This window comes from Clarias gariepinus, chromosome 2 (genome assembly GCF_024256425.1).
Source record: "Clarias gariepinus isolate MV-2021 ecotype Netherlands chromosome 2, CGAR_prim_01v2, whole genome shotgun sequence".
Lineage (NCBI taxonomy): Eukaryota > Metazoa > Chordata > Actinopteri > Siluriformes > Clariidae > Clarias > Clarias gariepinus.
In genome coordinates this window covers 18,477,139-18,500,699 of record NC_071101.1, presented here as the reverse complement: position 1 = coordinate 18,500,699, position 23,561 = coordinate 18,477,139, and the positions used below count along the sequence as shown (strand labels likewise).

Genomic DNA, 23,561 nt, shown 5'->3' with positions numbered 1-23,561 from the left:
CAAATTCCTCACTTTAGCTGTTTTATCAGTTTTCGCTAGTTCATCCAGTTCTGACTGATTTCAGCGCGCGCCCCACTAATACACACAGGCAAAAAAGTCACATGAATTCCGATCCAACCATTCTCATTCGCATCGCATGATTGCACATCGGATATCTAGGACCATGTATGAAAGTGAGTCAGATTTGATGTAAAAAACATCAGATTTATGTATTTAGACAGTGATAAAAAAAAATGAGATTTTTTTCAGTAATGAGGGAAAAAAAAAAGATTTTTTTAGGGTTTAAAAATAAAAGACTTGAGTCACTTCAGGCTGGTAATGTGAATGCAGCCAAAAGCTTGGAAACATGAAGAAGTAAAGTGCAGACTTCAGCGACAACTTTAGGTCTGAAAATGAACTAATAAAGTCACCTGTATCCGTTTATGACTCCCTTATTGTCCCCACCACCTGTGAGAAATTTATAATGGTGATCCAAAAAAAGGTCCAGCAATAAACAAGCAAAGAAATGCTTGCGAGTACACAATGCGCCCGCAGTTGATAGTGGCACGGGGAGTGATTAGGGAACTGTTAAGGAAAGGAAACGCTGAGAACTTGGGCTGAAGTTCTGGGCAGTTCTTGTCTTATACTGTAGTTTATGCTACACACACACACACACACACACACACCTACTCAGGGAAAACATGAATTAATGCACTCTGATAAGGGTTTTAAAAACAAACAAACAAAAAACCCCTTAAAATTAGAGACCCATTAAGATGTTTAAACCCTTAACCATACAAAAAGCCCATGAGGAGCATTTATAGGGATGAGGAGTTGGTGGGGTGTGAAAACCTCATTATGGGGAATCAAAGAGAGGGACGGAAATATAGGATATGAGAAGATAGTTAAATGGAGGAAAAAAGTAAAGTAAATTCTTCATGTCCACCATGACCCATGAACTCCAGCGGATTTTGTTTTAAAATGTGTAACATGGTTTTCCAGGCCTTCTTTTTATTTTCTATCACACAAGTTTTAAACATATTAATGCTGGTACTGTAGCATGTTACACTTAGCAAGACTATCGGAGAGAAAGGCAGGCACTTCTATCCAGGTATCACAGCAGGAAAGCACACAGAAAGATCAGCAAACACACAGCGCAGAGACAGACCAGAGACTAAGGAAACACTGTGCCTTGACTCACTTCATAGAAAAAAAACAAAAGAGAAGCTCATGGATATCCTGATGGCATTGTAATGGAAAGCCCCTGGGTCTGAATGCATTAGCAGGGAGCGCAGATGGGGAGTGTTCACGCTGACTTTCCATCAGTCTGTCTCCTGCTATTCCTAGAGACGGAGGAAACCCTTACACACTTTGTAGAGTAAGTTACTCAACTTGCATTATAATGTTGCTTCAACACTCACCAAGAGAATTCATCAGTTCTCTGGGATCAAGTACTAAAACTTCAAGAAGTCTGACTGTCTAGACTAGACATGTAACACAATGCAACTCTATGCAATGGTTGTTTATCAGCCCATCCACTAATCCCATCAGGGTTAATGATGACAATTCCTCAGCCTCAGCTACATCACTCAAGAAAATTATCCGTCTCAACTTCATATCCGCTTTAGATTTTTTATTTGTTAAATACTGTGAAATAGAAAGGAAGGTGAGGAATCAATACAAATATGTATCACAATTCCTTTGTGTAGTCATTCATCACAGGTGGTGTGGTGGTTAGCACTGTCGCCTTGCACCTCCAGGATCCAGGTTCGATTCCCGCTTCTGATTGGGTGTGCATGGAGTTTGCATGTTCTCACCTTGAACCCTTCGGCGGGTTTCCTCAAGGTACTTCGGTTTCCTCCCACAGTCCAAAGACATGCGGATTAAACTAAATGCCGTTCCTAAATTGAGTGTGAATGTTGACTGGAGGTCCTACCACGGTTGTAAAAATGGGAATAAATACAATTTATTCCCATTCCCAATTTATTCCCATTTTTCACCATTGGCCTCCACAGACCCTGAAGTTTCATTTTAATGTTCATTTTAAAATCCGGTATTTTAAGTTGTTCTGTATTTTTAGCCAATAATTGTAGAGTTATGTTTTATGGAATAGGTTACATTAAAATTACTCATGTTCAGTCGTGAAGCTTTCGAAAAAAGTTTTCGAGATTTTCAAATTTTACCTTAACCAGTTTTATATTGATTTGGGATATTTATAAAATCAGGCCACTTACAGAATCACGGCACCTACTGTAGGTATCGTGATAATATTGTGTCTGGATAAACTAGTAGCCTAAGTTAAACTACCATGATCCTGAAGAATGAATGAATAAATGAATGAATACTGAATGTTTATGTTTCAAGCTTTATATCTGGCAATGTGCATCCATGAAAGGAGAAACCTCCCACTCACTCTGCTTTTTTGTTGCATCCTGTGGGATCATGCCTTGATGTACACCTCTAGGCTCAAGCTCAGATTTTCTGCCAAGCTCGCTAAAAAATACCTCAATAAGTTCATAGCAGTATTTGTATTAAACTGTTTCTGTTTAAGGCACATTTACCGTTCATTCTTAAAAAACTAAGTAAAAGTATATGCAGTACTGTATTCACATATGTTCTCTATACATTGCTGTTAAACATGTGACACTCTTGGAGATGCACCATTTAGAGTCATATTTATTCATTTAGTACCCAACTCTGCATTAACAGGATATTATATATTGTCTTCTCCTAGGCCTTCCTGTGTAAGAATGGGTCGTTTTCCACATGTGTACTGTGTGTGTGGTTGGCTGTATGTTCTACATGATGCAATCGCAACTACATGGTTGTTGTGTTACAATCCTTGCTATTGGATGTGTGACAATTTCCTCCAGTATCAATAAAGTAAGTGAGTAAGTATGTATGTATGTATGTATGTATGTATGTATGTTTCTATCTACTTATTTCGCCTGGCCAAAAAAGTCACAAACTAATATTTGCACATGCATGACGCATATTTGCTTCGACGACCTTATTCAAGATCACACTATTTATTTACAGTATATTCTGAGTTGCATTCATCTTTGGACAAGACTTTGTACCAGTGCCTGGAGAAAAAGTCAAAAAATCTTCTCCAGATTTTTTTAAGTCAGATCTCTGTTGTGGCCATTTCACACTCTTTGAGCTGAACCACTCAGTTGGTCAGGTCTAGACCGTGATACAATGAAGCCGGCTGAAGTAAACCCAGTTCATAAAACCGTCATGAACTTACACTTAATTTAAACGTACAGTGGGCGCTATGCATTCATGTGCTTCCCTAGTTACCCTGACTCGGCCATTGCTCGGTCAATCTGGACTTATCAGACTACGTGACCTTTTCCATCATGCCAAAGTGTAATCTTTATTTTCCCTAGCAAACTGAAGCTTTTTTTTCCATATTATCTTCCGAGTGAAAATGCTCTTACTTTCACCAATTAACGTAACTGATTTCTACTGTCGATTTTTCTTTACGATGAGACCTCATCAAGTTTTTATGTGCTCTCCGATCCTTGGCATTCTTTTTTTTTTTTTTTTCTTTTTTTTTTTCTGTGAAGTTGATGGTTCAGCACTATCCTTCCAGGTTTTAATTATATTTTAGACAGTTCTTAACCCAAATCCAGCAATTTCAGCAATCCTTTTGTTTCCTTTGCTTGACAAAGGCCAATAATTTGGCCCTTTTAAAACACAGTTATATTTTTTAAATAAAGGCAATTGAATTGAATTGAATTGAATTGGATTTAAATCCAAAGGTGATTTTTTTTTTCAATAACCATGTTTTTTTTTATCATTTTAGGATTTAAAGAAAGCAAATGTTTAGTAACTTAAGGCACAGGAATATTTAAGGTTCTACACTATTTCTTGGTACTATTTAAATGTACCCAAATTTGTAACATTAAGAACCCATCACACTCTGATGAAGACCATAAAGTTCCTTTGTCATGTGGAGCCTTGGATTGCGAGTAACTTGATCTGCAAGCATCTTGCAAGACAAGATAAATTTTGCCTTGTTAAACGAGTGAAGTCATGATATATGAGTAGTGTAGTATGTATACACTTTGTCTGCCGAGCATCACATGATCATAACTAAGCCAATGACTCTTCTCCTTTCGCGCTGTGGGATTATGGGTAATGGTCTCTCATTCTCAGTCTCAGTGCACGTGTGTCACTCAAATAGTTAACATCAGTGCATGTGTGTACAGTTTACTATAACATTGTGACCATGTGTGTGTTTATGTGTATGTGTGTGCATGTATTCATAAAGCATTTTTTTTGTGTCCAAGTGTAGTTACTGTTCGGTTCCTGTAGTGCAGAAGATGAATCTGTTTAAATCTGTTTAGTGTGTGTGTGTGTGTGTGTGTGTGTGTGTGTGTCTGTGAGCATGTTAATGTGTGAAAGCCGCTCTACACATGTGCCGGGGGTAGCTCAGTGGTTAAGGCATTGGATTACGGATTTGAGCTGTAAAATGAATCATTTGAGTTTCTATTATTTCTTATGGGGGAAGTTCGCTTTGATATACGAGTATTTTGATATATAAGCATGCTTTTGGCGCTTATAAAGGCTTACTATCGTGTCCAGCTGGTTGGTATAAATACAGCAACACTTACGGTGCTTTTCATCATGAACAAGGAGAAGAAGAAGGATCTAGAATTTATATTTAATTCTCTGATAGTGACATGGACACGCTGATAACCTGCTGCATGCATGCCATGAACGTGATAAACACCAGATTTATAATTTTAACTTAATACACCCTTATACAATGTGGCATGGACCTACTGCACCATTGTCATAGGACAAGCTTGAAGAGGTCATTGTGAGAACTCCATTGACGTAGTAACAAGTGACATGCCAGTGACGACTCCGTTAAAATGCCATCGTGTTTCCTGTCCATGTCATGCTTGTAATACGTCAGTTACGCTATTCAATTCAATTACATTTTATTTGTATAGCGCTTTTAACAGCTGTCATTGTCGTAAAGCAGCTTTACACAATCAAAAGAAATTATGAAAGTTTCTATGATGTATGTGTATGAATCAAAATGATTAGTCCTTTAGTCCCTGATGAGCAAGCCGAGCAAGAAAAAATTCCCTGAGACTCCCTATTAACTGGTTAATGCCATTGTTACTAATGTACATCCTCATCAAGGTCTTCCTGTGCCTCGCTTTACCTGCATTCTCAATAGGCTTTTTTTTAAACATGTCCAAAAAAAAGTGTAGCAACGCCACGTTAAGGGAGACAATACTACTGTACATCCCTACTGGTTTCTACTGTGTTCAAGCCAAGTTCTTACTGAATTTATTTTTTTTAAACGTGGCTCAGTGTGTGCTTTGTACAACAAGTCAGTTTTTCCTCAGGTCTAATCTCTTCTATTAAAGAATGCCTTTAGACAACACTTGAATGGATTTGATCTATAGTATAATGGTTGTAAGGTCTTGCACGGACTTGTGGGGTCCATGCCAGCTCACGTGCCCATAGCATTAATATAATAATAATAATAATAATAATAATGCACAGTGGTGTAACCTATAAAATTAACTTTAATTGATAACTTTACAGCACTAGAAGCCTATTGTTGGTCCACTGGAGTCACAAGAGGACATGATGTGCCTACACTCACCATATTGAGTGACTGTGACAAAAATCCAGAGCAGAGATGATTTGTCTGAAGAATTTGCGGGCCTCTTTCGGTGTTAACCTCCCTTTCTTTACCAGGTAGTCAAACAGTTCTCCTCCAGACACGTGCTCCAGCACCAAATACCTGAAGAGTGATAAGAGAGAGGGAGAGAGAGAGATCATAAGAAAGATGATTTTGAAGGAAAAGCAAATATATATTAAATATTTACTAGCACAGGTAGAAAGACAGAGACAGACAAATGGTCAGACAAACAAAGACACAAATGCAGTGACCGAGAGACCTTGATAGCTACATGGACCAACAGAGACACAGAAAGTGTAAGAGACAGACACGCCAGTTAGACAGACAGAATGAAAGACTTTTTTTTTCCCCCTTGAAGATTTTTTTAGCCTCCTGTTGAGGACTGCAACTGAACACCTCTGATACTGAGACATGGAGTAGAACATCTCCCTGAAGGCTACGACGCCAAAGCTGCTACGTCTTTGGATAAACTCAAGAAACGCAACTACAAGAAGTCTCATTCCATTCTGCAGGGAAGCAAGGGTGTCATGTCTTTCAAAAGATCATATAATGTCCTCTCTAGGAGCTTTATGAGTACAAAACAAATGGAAGAAATGTAGTCAGAGGGGAGCAGTGGGAATCAGGACTAAGAGGAGTGAGGATGAATGATTCTGTGGATTTGGGTTGGGGTTTGCTTCTAGGAAAAATAAGAATGAAGCTCTGACAGTTTGTCAGTGGATTTCCGGCAAAATGTTTCTGGAGGAAAAAAGTTACGATAGGCCGCTTTCTGTTCTTCAGCTGTGTGTTGGAGCGAGGTGAGCTGGTTTATTTGTCATAATGTATGAAATGATCACAATAAAATCTTGTATGGATTCTATTATGGACTGTTCTACGTGTCACATTGTCTAACGATAAACCTGCAGGATTCAGTCTCGTGATTTCATATTCCTATTGGTGGGTTTTATGCAAGCGTCGTAGCAGAGGTCACAAATGTCACAATACCAAAATTTTTATTTCAATACCAAACCAAGTTGCAGAAGTAACTCACGGAAGAGCATAAACAGAAGCATTTGGATATCTGCAGACAGAATTTAGAAATTTGGACCGATACTCTAAGGAAGGTGGAAGTTTATTAAAGAGAATCTTTACTGGGGACGAGACGTGGATTCATCACTATGGACCTGAAAGTAATTGGCAGAGTATGAAACGGAAACCTCCTCAATCGCCAACCGAGAAAAAGTTGACCCTCAGCTCGAAAATAGATTTTTAGAGTTTTCAGGATTCTCAAGGACCTGGATTGGAACGTAATCAGGAAAAAGGTTTAATAATCAACAGAGTTCGTTACAGTGAGACGCTTTTTAAAGATCTTGCATGACGATACACGTCCACATACTTCTGCCCACACTGTCGACACTCTGCGAAAACAACATTATGAGACGTTAAAGCATCCTCCATATAGTCGTGATCTTGTTCCATCAGGCTTTCACCTGTTTGGTCCCCTGAAAGCAGCCCTACGAGGATGAAGAATCACTTCTAATGAAGAAGTGAAGACAGCTGTACTCTCGTGGCTCGCAGCTCTAAAAACATTTTTTTTTTAATGAGGGAATCTGAAAGCTTGTTGACAGATGGACAAGGTGTATTGAAAAGCAAGGAGATTACGCCAAAAAAAAACTCTGTATTTGTTATTTCTAAAAATGAATTAAAAATGAATTTTACAGTCAAAGGGCATTGACTCATTCATGTAAGTAGTTGGGTTTTACTGTATTTTAGAAAAGAAAGCTTGCTGTAGTTGCTAAGACTACTCCTGAGTTTTATGAGGCACAATAAGTAGATCATTAATAAAATACAGGTGCTATAAACAGTAAATCAATCCTGTTTCTACACTATACTTTGATACTGTGGTATGTTAGATTTCCTGTGATGCAGCAATCGTTAAGCTTTGTAGAATCTTGCACAGTTGTTACAGTACCGCAGATTACAGTACCGCAGTACTTTTTTCACATGAGTATACAGTGCAACACTAGCGGTCACACTCTGGAAATTTTATAAACTGCTTCTGATGCTAAAACCTTGACTATCAGCCAGTATCCATACTGTATATTTCCATGGGCTTTTCCTGGAGCCTGTACCAGGGGACTCTGGTCTTGTGCCCTGGCACACATGGGACAGGGCACACAGGCACACATACGCACACTCATTCACACACTACAGGGAATTTGACAATGCCAGTTGGACTAACCTGCTTGTCTAGCCTGCATGTCCTCCCAAGCACGGTGAGAACATGCAAACCCTCAACCCTGGAGGTGCGAGGCTACAGTGCTAACCATAAAAGATTATTTATGTCTCTTCAAATGTAATCATGCCCACGAAATCCAAATCCAATGCCAATTTGTTGACAATGCTTATTTGTTACAGGATTCAACCAATGAACCAGCATTTCGTCAGGTACGATACTGAACCTGCTTATCGCTAGAACATATCCGAACCTGCCAGAACTTTGATCTTTGATCTCAGTGGCACTAGATCTGTCATGGATGAGAATGTTGCATTATACAATATAATACAATACAATATGCAAATTTGCTCAACAAAATGATAGAGTGTAAAGCCAGGTTTAGAGACAAAGAGGTAGGCAGTGCGGGTGGGGGGAGTGAATGTTGCTTGTCCCTGCTGGCAGGGAAGATAGACAAGCGCTTGGACGGAGAAGTTCGCTACACTGCCAGCTGAACGCATTTCTTCTTTCTCTTTCCCACCTGCACTGGGAAATTGAATCTTCAGAGTTTAAAGGCGCTCTCTGATCTCATTATTATCCTCTGGCCTTTTGTCGCTCTACCCAGAAATTCCTCCCGATCTGTAACTCACACAACCACCATAAATGTCTTAAGCAGTTTTATAGGTTCTGCCGGTGGGCCGTCCTGAGCTTTCTGTCACTCTGATACAATATTGTCTCAACTGGTTTCCTTTGGTGGGTTTAATGACTGCTCTAAGCCGTTAGAGGTTAACAGAGGTAATGCACTCTGACTTCCTGAGAGCACACGGCACAGAGCATCAAGAGCTTAAAGTGAAATTAAACAAAGACGATACACTGAGGAAATTCCTATTTTAATTGCTTGCATTGTGCGAATGGAGATGGGAATAATCCTTTGCCATTTCAGCCAATGCTTCAAGGCTTACACACATACATACACACACACACACACACACACACACACACACTCACTCGCTGACAGGGGCTGGGTGTTATTTCCGAGATGATTATCTGGCATAACATCATGTTATTTGATTGTTCTAAATCATTTTAAATAGGATTTGTTTGTGCAATTACCTGTCCTATCTGCACACACTATCAGAGATGCGATTTGATGAGAAATCCTTTTTAACATTCACAGCATATTATGGGAAGGCAAATGAAATCAAACAAACGCGTGTTGATCTTGTTTTTTTGAGCAGCCTGAACATTATCGCAGTTTAAACACGCATTGTTTGTGCCACTTACTTTATCCCGTATGGATCAGATCCACAAGGTCGTGTCTAGGACATTATTTTTAAGTACCTACAAAAGTAGGCAAATGAGATATTTATCTATTCATCTGGTTCAGGCAATTTATAAAGGAAACACCTTTCAGCGTGTGCAAATATTTAAGGGTGTTACGTTGGATTATCATGATGTTTACATGTAGATACATTTCAGGCTGCTGGGAATTTATGGTGTTGAATTATTAATGGTACTTTAAATAAAGTACCAGGGCCTATGAACAACTCGTACTGTACACCCCGACACTGTGGTTACATCAACGACTTTTCCAGTTGTATATATATCTAAAAAAAAAAAAAGCAAGAAAAAATGCAAGACTTACAAATATTTCTTGTTTTCGTAGACATCATGCAACTTCAAAACGTGTGGGTGTTCTATTAGCTTGAGAATAGCGATCTCTCGTTCCACCTGTAGAAAAGAGGAGAAAAAGACACTCAGATCCTTAACCGATTAAGTGCATTTGAATGAATGTGGTGGCGTTTGATAAAAGACATGCACTCTTATTATACATAAGGAATGAAGTGCTATAGTGAATCTTACGATAGAGTTTCTTCTCAGTGTGAACCGAGAGTTACATCATGAAAAGTTCCACGAGAGTTTTCCGAAAGGAAAAAACAACAACTTGTTCAGAAGTTCAACAATGCAAACTTTTCTTTTCTTTATTTTTTTTTTAAGAAGAAGGAAATGCAAGTCGAGGTTGAATGACAAGGCGAGCTGATTAACTGTAACATCACACCGTAACATCCGAAAGAAGTCGAACATTGTAGTCGATCTTTAAACACTCGAGAGTGAGAGTTTATAAAGGCCATGATGGCTCCTCAGATGGCACTTCTGAGACATGGATAGATCCAGAAAGTCATAGATCTAAACAAAGTGCTTCAACGTGGGTGCACTGCATATGGCTTTGTTAACAGGACGGAAGATGCTAGATGGTACTGTACAGACTGGCGTCTCCTGAGTCCAATAGTGAATTGAGTGGATAGTGCTAACGTCTTGCAAATGTCCAATGCTATTTGACGTGGCCTATAACCTACATGCCAATGACAATATACAAACAGCTCTTTCTTTCTTGTGAGGTTCTACTGATTAAATTAAATCACCATTTCCTTCTAATTCCATTATATGTTTATGTATAAATAAATATAACCCACTACATGATAATTTTTAGTCAATGGAGACTATTAGCAGGAATGTTAAATAAATGTTTTCACTGAGAAAGCGTCAGAGTTTTACCAGTTATTTAGTTTACCTTGTTCTTCTTTAAGTAATCACATTGTGTAAAAAATGATCTGTTGATTCCCAGTGCATAAACAGTTACTGTAAAAGGAATAACACTTGGAGACTGTGCAGTTATACAAACTTAATCCACACAGGGCTGAGGCGGTAAAGTGCTCGCCCTATCATTCGGAGATCGCGAGTTTGATTCTCAGGTGATGCTGCAAACTCTCGCAGCCGGAGGTCTAGAGAAAGCCGAGCTCTCTCAGAGTGGCGGGATGAGAGGTACTTTGTGCTCCCACATTACTCACGGCTCTACAGCCGACCAGGGGCGTCTGTGAGTTCACGCAATTGGAAGGAGCGGATAGCGCTGTCCTCTGAGTGTGGTACACCGCCCCCGACGGTCCATTATCAATTAGCGGCCCAGCAAAAAAGCGGACAGTGACATCACATGTTTTGGAGAAAACACGTGATAGTCTTCGGCCCTCCCGTCTGAGGTGTAGTAGCTTATTGAGGAAGCCCCCTAGTGACGGTAAGGAATTGGACACGACTAAAAATGGGGAGAAAATCGGGTAAAGTTTAAACCATGAAGGTGGTGGACAGTCCTGAGAAACATAGGAAATTTACTTCATATTTGCACTTATTCCACTTTAAAATACTGATTCCAAGGTTGAATCCCAAATGGCTTTAAATAGGAAGCTAGTGTGCTAGAGTAAAAAAGAGGAATTTGGGATTCAGCCTTGTCTTAGAAGCTAGCTAGCTTTGTAGCTCGTGTTAACTGTGTACAGAACAGCATGGGTGGTTCATGACTTCCATGACTGGTTTTGAATACAGGTTATGGCAGGCAGCTGCTCCGTCCTTTCCACTACTATGGACAGTACAGAGTACCTTACCCACACTGGTAACCGACAGTTAGTATGATTGTTTGTTATAACACCTGTAAAGCAGAGTGATGCATACAGTGAAACATCCCAGTGCTGTAATCCTCTATATGGTAACACTGATGGAATGCCTCTTGTCCAATCAGATTACTCAGTCGTAACTAACTGTTGTGTGAGAATCATTACCAAATGATATACTGCACAGCTTAAAAATAATTATGAAGAGCTCAGGGTGTGACAGATGTTTGCTTATCCCTCTTGATGCACTATTAAGTTCAGCAGAATACACAACACCACCAGTGTGGAACCTCTAATCTGCAAAGCCTTTACCCACAAAATTGATCACAGTCCATCAGAAACAACTTGCCTATGCTCATACTAACGACCTATACGGACATTTCTCCATATGAATTTATATACCCTGCTTTTCTACATTGATTTGTCTCCAACCTGCACACAGCTGCACATGCAGGCACTAGTTGCATACATGGCCAGCAATAAAGTGTACACAGTCTGAATGCATTCTGCTCCTCGATAACAAAGCAAGTGGTTTTGACATATCCAGCCGAGCCAGCAGGGAAACCAAAGAATTCTCCAAATCTCAAACAACAAAGAGTCTGAAATGCTTAGCCTGAGCCAGAGATTGTGCCCGATGTACGATCAGCATTCATCTCAGATTCCCATCAATGTCTTGGGAATAGGTCCAGCATGCACAGCTGTCACATGTGATCACATGATGGAAAGAGAGATATTTTCTCTACCCATCTGACCCAGCCTTACATCTCTCCACAAGTCATCTCAAATAGTGCCAGCGTTAAGGCAAATCACAGGGTTCTGGTAATGCAATTGTTCTGATTTCCTTTCATTTGTAAAGAAACAGCTAACTTGTACAGTACATATCTAAGGTATGAATTACATTTAGGAGTGATATTCTTTTGTATGCTCAGCCTGTACCAGGAGACTACATGCATGAGGTGGGGATACATTTAGAGGACATGTAGGCATTTGGCAGACGCTTTTATTCAGAATGACTTACAAAAGTGTTACATTTACATTTGGGCATTTGTCAGACGCTCTTATCCAGAGCGACTTACATTTTTTTTTATCTCATTACACATCTGAGCAGTTGAGGGTTAAGGGCCTTGCTCAAGGGCCCAACAGTGGCAACTTGGTGGTTGTGGGGTTCGAACCTGGGATCTGTCGAACCGTAGTCCAATGCCTTAACCACTGAGCTACCCCTGGCCCCTACTGGTGTTTCCGTCACTGGATAGATCCTTACACAGGGTTACTAGCTTATTAACTAAGTACAATAAAAAGTTTTGGGGTTGGGGGGCTTTTGGTTGTTTAAAGATTTCCAGAGACTCAGCTGTACGAGCAGTTAGAGAAACTCCATCCCACTACCTAGGTGTCAGAACAGAAAAGAACCTAGATACAGTACATGTCTTCCTCGATCTCTGAGAGATGGTGGGACTAAGCGAACAGTGCTTGAGGATCGGAGGAAAGGTGGTGTAGGATGTGATTAGAGTTGAGAGGTAAGTGGGTGCTGGGCCGTTTTTAGCTTTGTGGGCAAGCATCAGGGTTTTGAATTTGATACAGGCACCTACAGGAAGCCAGTGCATGCAAACCCCCCGCACATAGACCTGAGGTGGGAATCAAACTCTCGACACTGGAAGTCCGAGGCCACAATGCTAACACTGTGCCGCCAATATGGTCAAATATTCAAAGCAAATGTTTGTGGAAGGACTCTCTAGTGTCAGCACTTTGTAACATTATCTATATGAACGTTAGAAAGAGATGGACTGTTTACAATTATGATGTACATAGCCAGGTTGTTTTACATATTTAACATAAATTATTTGAATTCGTTCTTTAACCAACATCTTATTTAAAGAAAACTGTACACTCCAGGGCACGCAATAAAGAGGAAAATAATTATCCCTGAGTGCTACCATTACACCATTCTTTATTCGCCTATAGCATCAAATCATGCTTTATTGCTTACTTGTTTTATCTTTATTTTACCAGGAAGGTCCTGATGGGAATCTCTTTTAAAAAGGGCACACAAAACAAACTTAACATATTGGGAATTCTCAGCAGATTTTATTTATTTATTCTTATTTATTTATAAGAATATATGAGTAATGATATGTTTGTGTAATTCACAAGTAATTATGTAGTGAGAAATTTATATGAGCGTTGTGTGAGAGTATCTTGTTTTAAGATAGTAGATAAGTAAGTATGATTATTTCTTTACTGTAATTTATAAACATATTTACAACAAACATATTTAACATCTGTACTGAAGTACATTAGGTTTATACAATTTTTTTTTACTTGTACCCCACTATATACTACAGTAAATATCTGCACTTTCTACTTCCCTACATTTGTGCATGTGTTACGCAACCACAGTGGTTATGGATACAGTACCAAAATCTCCACCAGATAACTATTACCTTGTGATTTTTCTTTTGTCTGTGAAGTATAAGAATTAATACAAGCTCAGAACTTCGATACTTAAGTAAACTTCAGGGTAAGTACTGTTGTTTTTTTACTTAAGGAAAAAATGTAAATATAGGACTTTTACTTTTACATGAGTAATATTTTAACTAGGGTATCTCTACTTTTACTCAAGTACGATTTATGTATTTTATCCATCACAGCATCTTTCGGCTGGTCAATAGGGCACCATTAGATGCTGTGATGTTAATCTTGAACATGTAGGCAGATATGAATCATATGAAAGTAAAATTTATTTCTATATAGTGGAACACCAATCTATAAAATGTATCTAATGCATTACATGACTACTGCAAAGAAGTGTCCTGAATCAGCTCCAGTGCATTTGCTTCAACCTGCAGAATATTCAATATTACCTAAAGCATCGTTTTACCCCAGAGGACAATTAAAACTAATTACTGTTCATCTGATGTTTTAAATCTAACAATATGATAAACCACATGAACAGCAGTCCTGCCATATTGAAGCCAAGTTGTTCACCTGGCACCTTACTTTGGCCTGTTGGTGGGATAACTGTGGATCAGTGATCTAGCGGCACTGCAACAGCCACCATCTTGACAGAGGCTCAATGAAATGGCACGGCTCCAAAGCTTCTTCATCCCAGTGCCAGGAGTACGTAGCAGTGCCAATCAAGGCCAAGCAGGACTAGAGGCAAGGCCAGGGAGAATACCCAGGCACACAGAAGGCCAGAGTTTCATTATGGCACTTCAGACTTTTTTTTCTGAGCTGGGAAACAGCAAACTTTCACTCATGTAAACCTGCAGCAAATTAGCACATTCCTTTCCCTCCATTAGTTTAGACTGAGTTAGCACACTGCTGACAAACTTCTCACCACTCCATCTTGCAATATTGACCCCCTTGCTTTAAGCCAGTTCCCAGGGTTCCCTTCTCTTATGAATAGCGTTAATTACCTCAACACATCTGTGTGCATGCATCTATTCAATTTCCATACAGCTTCATTACCAAGTTATTACCGCAGCCCTGCTAAGTCCTCATCCCGCAGCACTATTGGGAGACTGGGTTTGATCCAGGCTCTGAGGTTTAGCATCGAGAAAGCTAATCAAGCAAGACAAATCGTTAAAATGCAAGAAGGTTACTTTAGTGCCCTTCGTTGTGCCCTATTTGTCTCTCACAGGTCACAGAGTTTAGCAGTCTGATAATTACCTATAATGTAAAGAAGGCTCACGGGCTAATAGAGAAGAACCTGGAGGCCGTTTGCAATGGAGGAATAACCCTGGAAATATCACACGGCTGCTCGAAGCCAAGGTCGAGCCAGTGCGAGAGACTGACACTAATCCAAATTGGTTATTTGACAGCGAGAACAGCGAGATAATTTGCCTTGTAGAATCACCTCAGTTATCATCAACTGGGTCGTGATCATTAATCTGAAAAAAGGTCAGTTAAAATGTTCTGTGTAAATCTTTGACTGTCGTGCCTGGACTCACTGGTGCTAGCAATGAGTCATCTTCTCATAACAGAATTTTTAGGGCAACTATTAAACACTAAATATAAGTGCTCCAGAGAGAAAAGGTAGCATAATCTTTTAATACGCAACATGTGGAGACAACACAGCATGAATTCTAAAGTAATGATATTCTAATAGTTTAAGCACATTCATTATTATTATTATTATTATTGAGATACTAAAAGCAGGACATAGCATGCATGTACAGTAATTTGTAATTAGGGTGTGGTTGAAGTACAAACAAAAACCCACAAATTCTGACTTTGTGAAAATCAATATATATATATATATATTTTTTTTAAATGGCCACAGCTGTATTAATCGAGTTAAAAGAACGTTAATACCTACTTCTTTTTCAGTCAGCATTTTGTATAACCAGTTTCCCGATATGCTGATATTACTGTCAAAAGTAGCGCACATAAAAAAAAAAAAAAATCATCATGTCTCAAAACTGACTCAGTTTAAATTTTGACTGTAAAGTGGTTAAAGTGGGCAGGAACGATCAGGAACAGTTTTTGGGCAACACCGATAAATAAATAAAGACTCAGATTTGCAGTTCATACCAAACATCCCGCTTTATGACAGGGGTACTGAATTAAAACCAATAAAATTTTCTTTTTCCGACTTTCCGATGTCCAAATTTCATGTTTGTGTTGGGCTTCAGATTTCAATAAATGTAATCATTTTAAGTCTATAAAAAAAAGCTATTAAAAATGTCAATAGTATTTCAAGAATATTTATCTATGTTAAACATGTGGACATTTTTAACTTTGACGGCCTTGTATTTTAAATGGAATACAAAAAACAATCTTTAATCAATCTCTAGTGAATCTTCATTTGCACGATGCTGGGCTTTAAAGGAAGGTGGAAGGATTCTGGTTGCTTTGTCATACAGCAGGTATTTTACACGTCCTCACCTCGGACTGCTGTTGATATGTTTGATCCAAAGACACGCGTTTTATCTCATTGTTATTACATCAGGGTTTCGGAACATATGAGACGAAATGGTTTAAAACTTCCCGCAGGAAGAATAAACAGACATTGATCTTTGCATCCATCTTTGAAGGTTCACTTCCATACTCTACTTGAAGTAAGCCATGCTGTGTCACGCTTTCATTTCTGTGTCTTTCTGCATACACTGTCTATATACAATAAACTATCACGTTGATTGGCCCTGTCGAATGACACATATAGCCACGCCCACCTCGAGGGGAAAAAGCGTTATATTCGTCCATAAAAGCGCTGACTGCTATGACCTAATCTGGCACATAAACGCTCATAACATCCCTTCTACACAACATTTCATCTATGGCACAGATTAAGCAGGCAAATACCGAAGGACTGGCAAAGTTTCATTAAATTCTGTGTTGCAGCGTGGTGTGATGATGTGATAAAATCAGCTGGACAGCAATTTGTCTGAGACTGGTTTCTGGTCCTCCAATGCATAAAACAAGGATATCACTGAAAGAACGAGCTCTAAACCAATAAACAACCTTTCCTTTATTTTTTATAGATTTAACCGGCTAATCATGTGGCAGCATGACTATGCATAAAATGATATGTGTGATCTCTATAAATTTAACCATGGGGTGGTTGTTGATGTCAGGAGGGCTGGTTTGAGTATTCCAGAAACTGATCTCCTGGGGTTTTCACTCACAGCTTGAGTGAGTAAATGTCGGCTATGATTTATTTTAAACTGCTGACTCAATTCATGAAATTATAGTGTTTGAAATTTTCTTTGCTACCAAATTTTTAATTAACTGTTATTATTGTAGAATGCAGAAAAAGGCAGTTATACAACAGTTTCAGCAGCAGTAGCATGACAGTGACAGTTATAGTGGGCCAAGGAAAAAAAGTTTGTATAACTCATTAGCATATTTCATACACGTATAACAGATATATAAAAAAAAGTGTGCTCCAGTAGAGCTTTATGTCTAGCAATGCCCCTCCAGATCAATAGAAGAATTATTTTGATGTAAGTCATTTTGCCCTGTATTGCACACAATAATCCAAAAATGACCTAAAACAGCTTTGCGATGCTAATGTATATCAGTGCTGCTAGCTAGCAGCAGCTCAGGAAACCACAGCAGTATTGCAGTAGTTCTAACATGTCACTGTTTAAAGTATAACACAGGTTTTTGTTTTTTTTTTCCTTAGCTGGACAGGTCACTTAAAAAATAGTGGATAACTTTACAGTACACACACTTCTCCAGGCACCACTACACCACTCACAGTCACCTATAGATAGACAGTAACACTGCCAGTCACGCTGTCTCCTGAGGCCTGGCCACAGCTTATGCTTCTTATTAACACATGTGCTGAGTGAACATTTTTCAGCAGATACCAGGAGCCCCAGCTGTGTGAACGGACAGAATGAACAAGCTGCAACAGACACTCGATAGTCGAGAAAATGCCCCTGAGCTTTCACAAGCGTACGGAAAAAGAAAAGTTTGCAGAGTTAAAACATACTTAAAACATTCCAACCTCCATTTCTTATATGCAGAAGAAACGATGTGTAGATTCTCCAAGTCAATCATGAGAGATTCTGAAAAAAAATTATTCCTATACATTTGAGAAGCGTTTTTTCCCTGATCTCCAAGGTCTACTTGTTCTGTTTTCCTATTTATTTTCCTCAGTTCACAGCTGCTGCCGACTCTGAAAATCCACATAACCTCACCCCGGAGACAAACGCATCGTCAAAGATGAAGCACCGCCTGCATGTCTGGCACATCTCAAGGTCATGCAAATAAAAAACATGAGGCCTTGGCACCTGCCGTGCCTCTGTAAGCTGTCCTACATCTGTACAGTAAACATTCACACTCACACACTCTGCTGCAAGCTTGTCTGCAGTCCTGCGTGCTCTCTCTGCTGCCCAGGCGGGCTGTTAGCAGGCCTCAGGATTGCACCGGCGCTCGGGTCGCCTCCTCGTTGGAATAATCAATACGTTCCAATGACGACGGAACTGAATACTTTTCACTCGGCCTCGGCCCCCCACTCAATTTTAAAGCAGACATATCTCACGAGCGCTATTAACGCCCGGCCTACAGGAGCTGTTGCAGACTGAAATTGGCTGGGAAATTGCTCAAGATAGGCCTGATGTTCAACTACAAGAGGCTGAAGAGCACAAATTGAATCGTTTGAGAAGTGGGGGAGGACATGACTTTCTCAAACTGGAATACTTTGGTGGAAGAAGGAAATTTATGCCCATAGCGGAGCCTTACGTGATTCTGCCTAGTGGACATGTAGCAGATAACAGCTCTTTTACCATTGAAGCCATATTAAAGCAATTTAGCTTACATCAGCCCATTTTAGAAGTCAGTTACATTTAAATAGTAAGAAAACTCTTTTGAAATTATCGTCATCATGCAAATGTGATATTTAGGCTTAACTAGATGAGAGAAGGATCAGCAAATGAGGAAAACGAAGTGACTTCTTAAAAGGTTGAAAACCGCAGGCATTTACAGTACTGTTGATTCGGGGAAGCCGATATCCAAAAGTCAATAGCGGAAATTGTGGAAAGGAATTGACCATAGTATGGGTTTGGGATGTTGGGTGTGTGGTACAATCATGTTTATAGGAAATAAATCCGTTTCAAAATCCGAGCTCAAAGTAAAAAATTTTAGATATTGAATCCTCTGACCTCCAATAAGCATAGAGACAAAATTTCATTTCCAGTGAGAGAGAGAGAAAGAAAGAGAGAGAGAGAAAGAGAGTGAGTACAAAGCTGATGACTCTGATTAGGACCTGGGCAGAAAATAAAAACTATGTTCCATATTTACTTTAAGCTAATTTCTCCTCAGGGTGATCTGGACCTTGCCCAGGATACACGCACACACACACACACACACACTGTTCCCAGTTTTGAGTTAATCTCAGCACTCATCTCCTTTCGTGCCAAAGCAAAAATGCACACAAGGGAAACTAATAAATGTTTCAAAAATGTCCATTGATCACCAGCACGCTATGATCCAGCACAGACACAGACAACTGCTGACTATGTTTCTCACATCGACTTCCGCCCTAGCAAATAACCTGGCCGATCTCTGCCGAGCACCGTCTCTCCTAACCCAAGGACGAAGGTCTGCTTGTGTCACTCGAGCTCAGAGCTCAAGTGCTGTCTAGCGATGAGTCTCATCCTCATCATTACGCTGATGTGCAGTGACAAATCAATCATGCTGTCACTTACGCCTGTGAATGTGACTGAATTATGGCAGAATGGAGATATAACTCCATGCTAATGGACGTGTCCTGTGATGACCTTGTCTATAATGAAGTTCTAATGGTTTAGGACGAAGAACATGTGGGCTTGGAGGTTACTGGAGGTCTTCTACGGTTAGCAGACCGAGGCATCTTGTATATTCTTTATCAACATCCGAGCACTTTATCTTAGTTACACAGAAGCTCCACAGGTCAGAGAACAGCGTGACCTTGAACCCATCTGAAATGAGGACTGAAATGAGCCGCAAGCTAGGAGTTAAAGAAATAAACCAAGACTAATGACATTTTAATGGTAGTTTAATTTAGCAAAGTCAGAGCAATGCAGTCTCTATAAGAGTAAAGATCAAACAATTAATTTAGAAATTAACTGGCTTTTAAATTATCATTCCATTACAAGAATATTTAACACTTTACTGTAATTATATGCATATTGCTTAATAACCACTTATTTTTCAGCTGAATTTAACACTTTATTAATATCTAGGACATACGCTTCAAGCATTTAGATAAAGTTAGATAACTTTCCAAGATCTGTAAGGTATGGTAAACATTTCATTGCTGAACTGCCGACATCTCAACTTTTATATGTTATCATGCATATCGGCGCCATAAGAATGCAAAGATCCATTTTTCTAGCCTTGGTAAATATTAAAATATTAATTGTTTTTACAATCTTCAAAAGTCTTCTCAGATAAAGTGTCGATAAACATTATGTAAACAGCAATCCAATAATGTCTATATAAAAAAACAGCAAATTCATTGGCTTGTTATGTACTGCTTCAACAGCATCTAACCAATACATAGTGAAAAGACTATTTGGCAAATCCATGTGACCGTCCATCAAGGCTGCGTGGGTGAAGTTCACTTCTTTTTCTGACCAAGCTGCATGGTCGATGGCTAGCCCGGGTCTTTGAGCTTCTGTATCCAGATGATCAATAGAGACAAGAGCAGCAGGTCGATACACACAAGTGACCCTACAGCCTAATCATCTTGAAAAATATATCGGAGTATCTATTTGCACCCGGGTGAAAGCAGCAGTGGTTATGTACAGTATAGCTATTTGCAGTCTCAAATACACAAAATAAGTACACATTTGCTAAACTGATCAATGTAATTTCAGCTCTACAGTTCTCTACTGCATATTACAGTAAGTGTAAGGACTAAAGGACTACTTTTATTTTTCATCGTGTATAACAATAAAAGACCTTGGTGTAATTATAGATTCCAGTTCATCTTTTAAAAGTATATAATCCAAAATAAGAAAGGGACAATGACAATATATTCCTCATCTTGGCAATATTTTATTACTACATTGATCGTGTTTTTGTCACCTGGTTCTCAGTGACATTTTGCATTGATTTTAAAATACTACTGTTGACCTACAGTATAAAGCACTAAATGGTGTTTCGCCACAGTACCTGAGTGAATGGCTAGTGTTTTATGATCCACCACGGCTACTTCCATTAAAGGATGCAGGCTGCTTGTCAGTACCATGTATTATGAAAACACATCAGCAGGGTCAGAACTTTATGGAATAAAAGTTCCAGCATACTGTAGCATAGCTGACATAGCAATAAGGTTGGTGAAGAATGAAGAACTCTCAAAGTTAGCATACTATTATGATTATTTGGTCACAGAAACAACAATAAAAACACGTGATCATGTGTATCGGTGCTATTTCTATGCGACCCATTAAAAAAAAAAAAAATTGCTAAAAAAAAAGGATATGTCACTCTATACTGCATAATCATGAGCCCTATATATGTTTAATACCATTAATAACATTTTTAAAAAATTAAAAACGCAAACAAAATGGCTAAGGGCTACATCAGGGTTGAAAATCCATTTATTTAGCAGGAGCAGATTTAGGGGACTCATGAACGTAGTGTATTATGGTGAACTGTTATGTTTAGATGCTGTCTTCACCACTCTCATTGATCACTCTGGTTTGTTGAGGGTGGAGTGACTGGTTGCTTTACTTCTCAGGGAGCCCTCATGTCTGCATTTTCTTCTCCTTTCCCTTAAAGCCTCTCCCTTTTCGTTATGCTGTCATATTTAGTCCTGTCAGAGTCCTGCTTGCGCTCGGCACTAAAAATACATTCACCTTAAACACTATGTGTCTGTGGTCATACCTACCTGTTACTCTTTCTTTATCTGCAAAGCTACACATAGCGCTCCTGAGCTTGCTAATGATCCAGACTCCCTCCACCCTCCAGACCTGTCGGACTCATCCTGTAGCTCCGCTTCTGGTTGGAGATCTCATTGCATGGAGGCCTCTGACTCGCTGCTAAGGAAGCCCCCGTGTGGTCTGCTTGTAATGCTTGTGGTTACTGGGGATGGTTCCACTTTACCATGAAGATGGTCTTGGACTTGGCTGATGCAGACAGCTGTTCTCTGATGACTTGTGACTGCAGTTTAAAAATGAAGTTCCTTCACACAGTTTTGTACCTGAGCCTCCAATAAAGATATTACCCTAAACACCCTTGTCGTTATACTGAACTTCCAGCCTACACAGTATGAGTGCAGATCAACCCCGGCTATCTCCAATCACCCAGCTGAAGATGGGTTCTCTGTTGAGTCTGGTTCCTCTTGCAATTTCTTTCCTCTTGTTTTTTCTTGCCCTCGTTGCCTTCGGGTTGATCATCAGGGACAATCTGATCATTATGATTTATTCATATTTTATTTAAACCTTTTTAACTTATTTCCATATTTTCTTTTGAATTTTATTATGTAAAGCTGCTTGTGATAATGACTGCTCTTAAATACGCTACTGTATATGAATAAAATTTAATTGAAATGAATTACAAAAAGGAACTCCTGGAACACAACTGAAAAACCCAGCAGTTAAAGTGAATTGGAGTTACTATAATAAACTGTACATACCTGTTCTTTTGTAAGTTTTGCATTTTGAAGTCAGTTTTTTTTTTTTTTCTTCGTTTTCTTTTTTTCCCATATAATTCTGATTGCATATATCAACTATATACATACAGTATATAGAAATACATAGCAGATATAGGCAGTATAGTCATGTTAATTCTCTCTGGTACAATCCCACTGCACTTTCATCACTTTATTATACTTTTAATTACATTCAATATCTGTTAAATTGTAGCTGTGGTTGTGCCATTAAATCTAAAGCAGGAGTATCTCTGTGTGTCCACTGTGCTTGGGTGAGGAAGCTACTGTAGCAAATGTCCAATATCTCACTTTCCAGACCTGTTCCTGTAGAATTGGTGTGCTATACCATTCCAAATGATCAGTACGGAACTGTCAGGATATGTCTCCTCCAATTCATCACATCACACCCTGAAGTGAAACAGCTTTCCTCATTTGAAGCTCAGTTCCAAGTGACTTCCCTGTAACCCCACATTTCTGACAGGGAGTCACTTGTTGCACTGTCAACACAGTGCTTGTGAATATTGCAGCACTTGACTTGCTCTAAGCTGGCAATTGAGCACGTCTGAACTATTAGCACTACTGTGCTGCAGGAATTTTGGCTCACTTATCTTCCTCCATGGAAGATAACATCCATATTCAGCAGCCAACACCTTGCTGTGAGGCCTGGGTACTGATGAAAGAGAAGAGCACTAAGCGCAACACTCTAATGTGCTTAAAAACTTCTCCTGATAAATGTCAGGAACAGAGATCGAAATGGAAAGGGTTGTCATGCTCGGGGACCAGGGGTAGACTGGAGTAGAGCAGATGATTATAATACTTGTTGGGCTGACAGGGCACAAAGGCAGCCAGGAGGCAAGTGAACGCTCATTTTTTGCCTTATGTCCTGGAGCTTCAAATAGCTCTGCTTTTAATCTGATTATCAACATCCGGAAAGTGTGAATGCATCCAAAACACTTTAAAGCTGAACAATCTAATTACTTTTAGAGGTTCAAGACATACTACATGCATTTATAACCAATATCAGCTTTCAAGTATTAACGATGCAAAACGCAAACCACCAAACAGAAAGGCCAGAAGCCCTCTAAAAAAAAGCTAGCGCAGTTCTAATACAATATCAGGCTCATATTCCAAAGCATACTGTACCACTTCATCTGTCAAACATGGCAGAGTATAAGTGCCAATGGAACTGGGTCACTA

The 23,561-nt window shown here is 39.3% G+C and overlaps 1 protein-coding gene across 7 annotated transcripts in view; it reads right to left on the bottom strand.

Moving 5' to 3' along the window:
- The window catches only part of brsk2a (BR serine/threonine kinase 2a), a 215,609-nt gene that overhangs the window by 51,493 nt on the left and 140,555 nt on the right, over positions 1-23,561 (bottom strand). For all 7 annotated transcript variants that reach the window (XM_053490582.1, XM_053490583.1, XM_053490586.1 and 4 more), the window contains exons 3-4: positions 9,490-9,575; positions 5,615-5,755 (exon numbers count right to left, since the gene is read on the bottom strand). In XM_053490582.1, the coding sequence (XP_053346557.1) occupies positions 5,615-5,755; positions 9,490-9,575 (227 nt within the window). The remainder of the gene's footprint in view (positions 1-5,614; positions 5,756-9,489; positions 9,576-23,561) is intronic.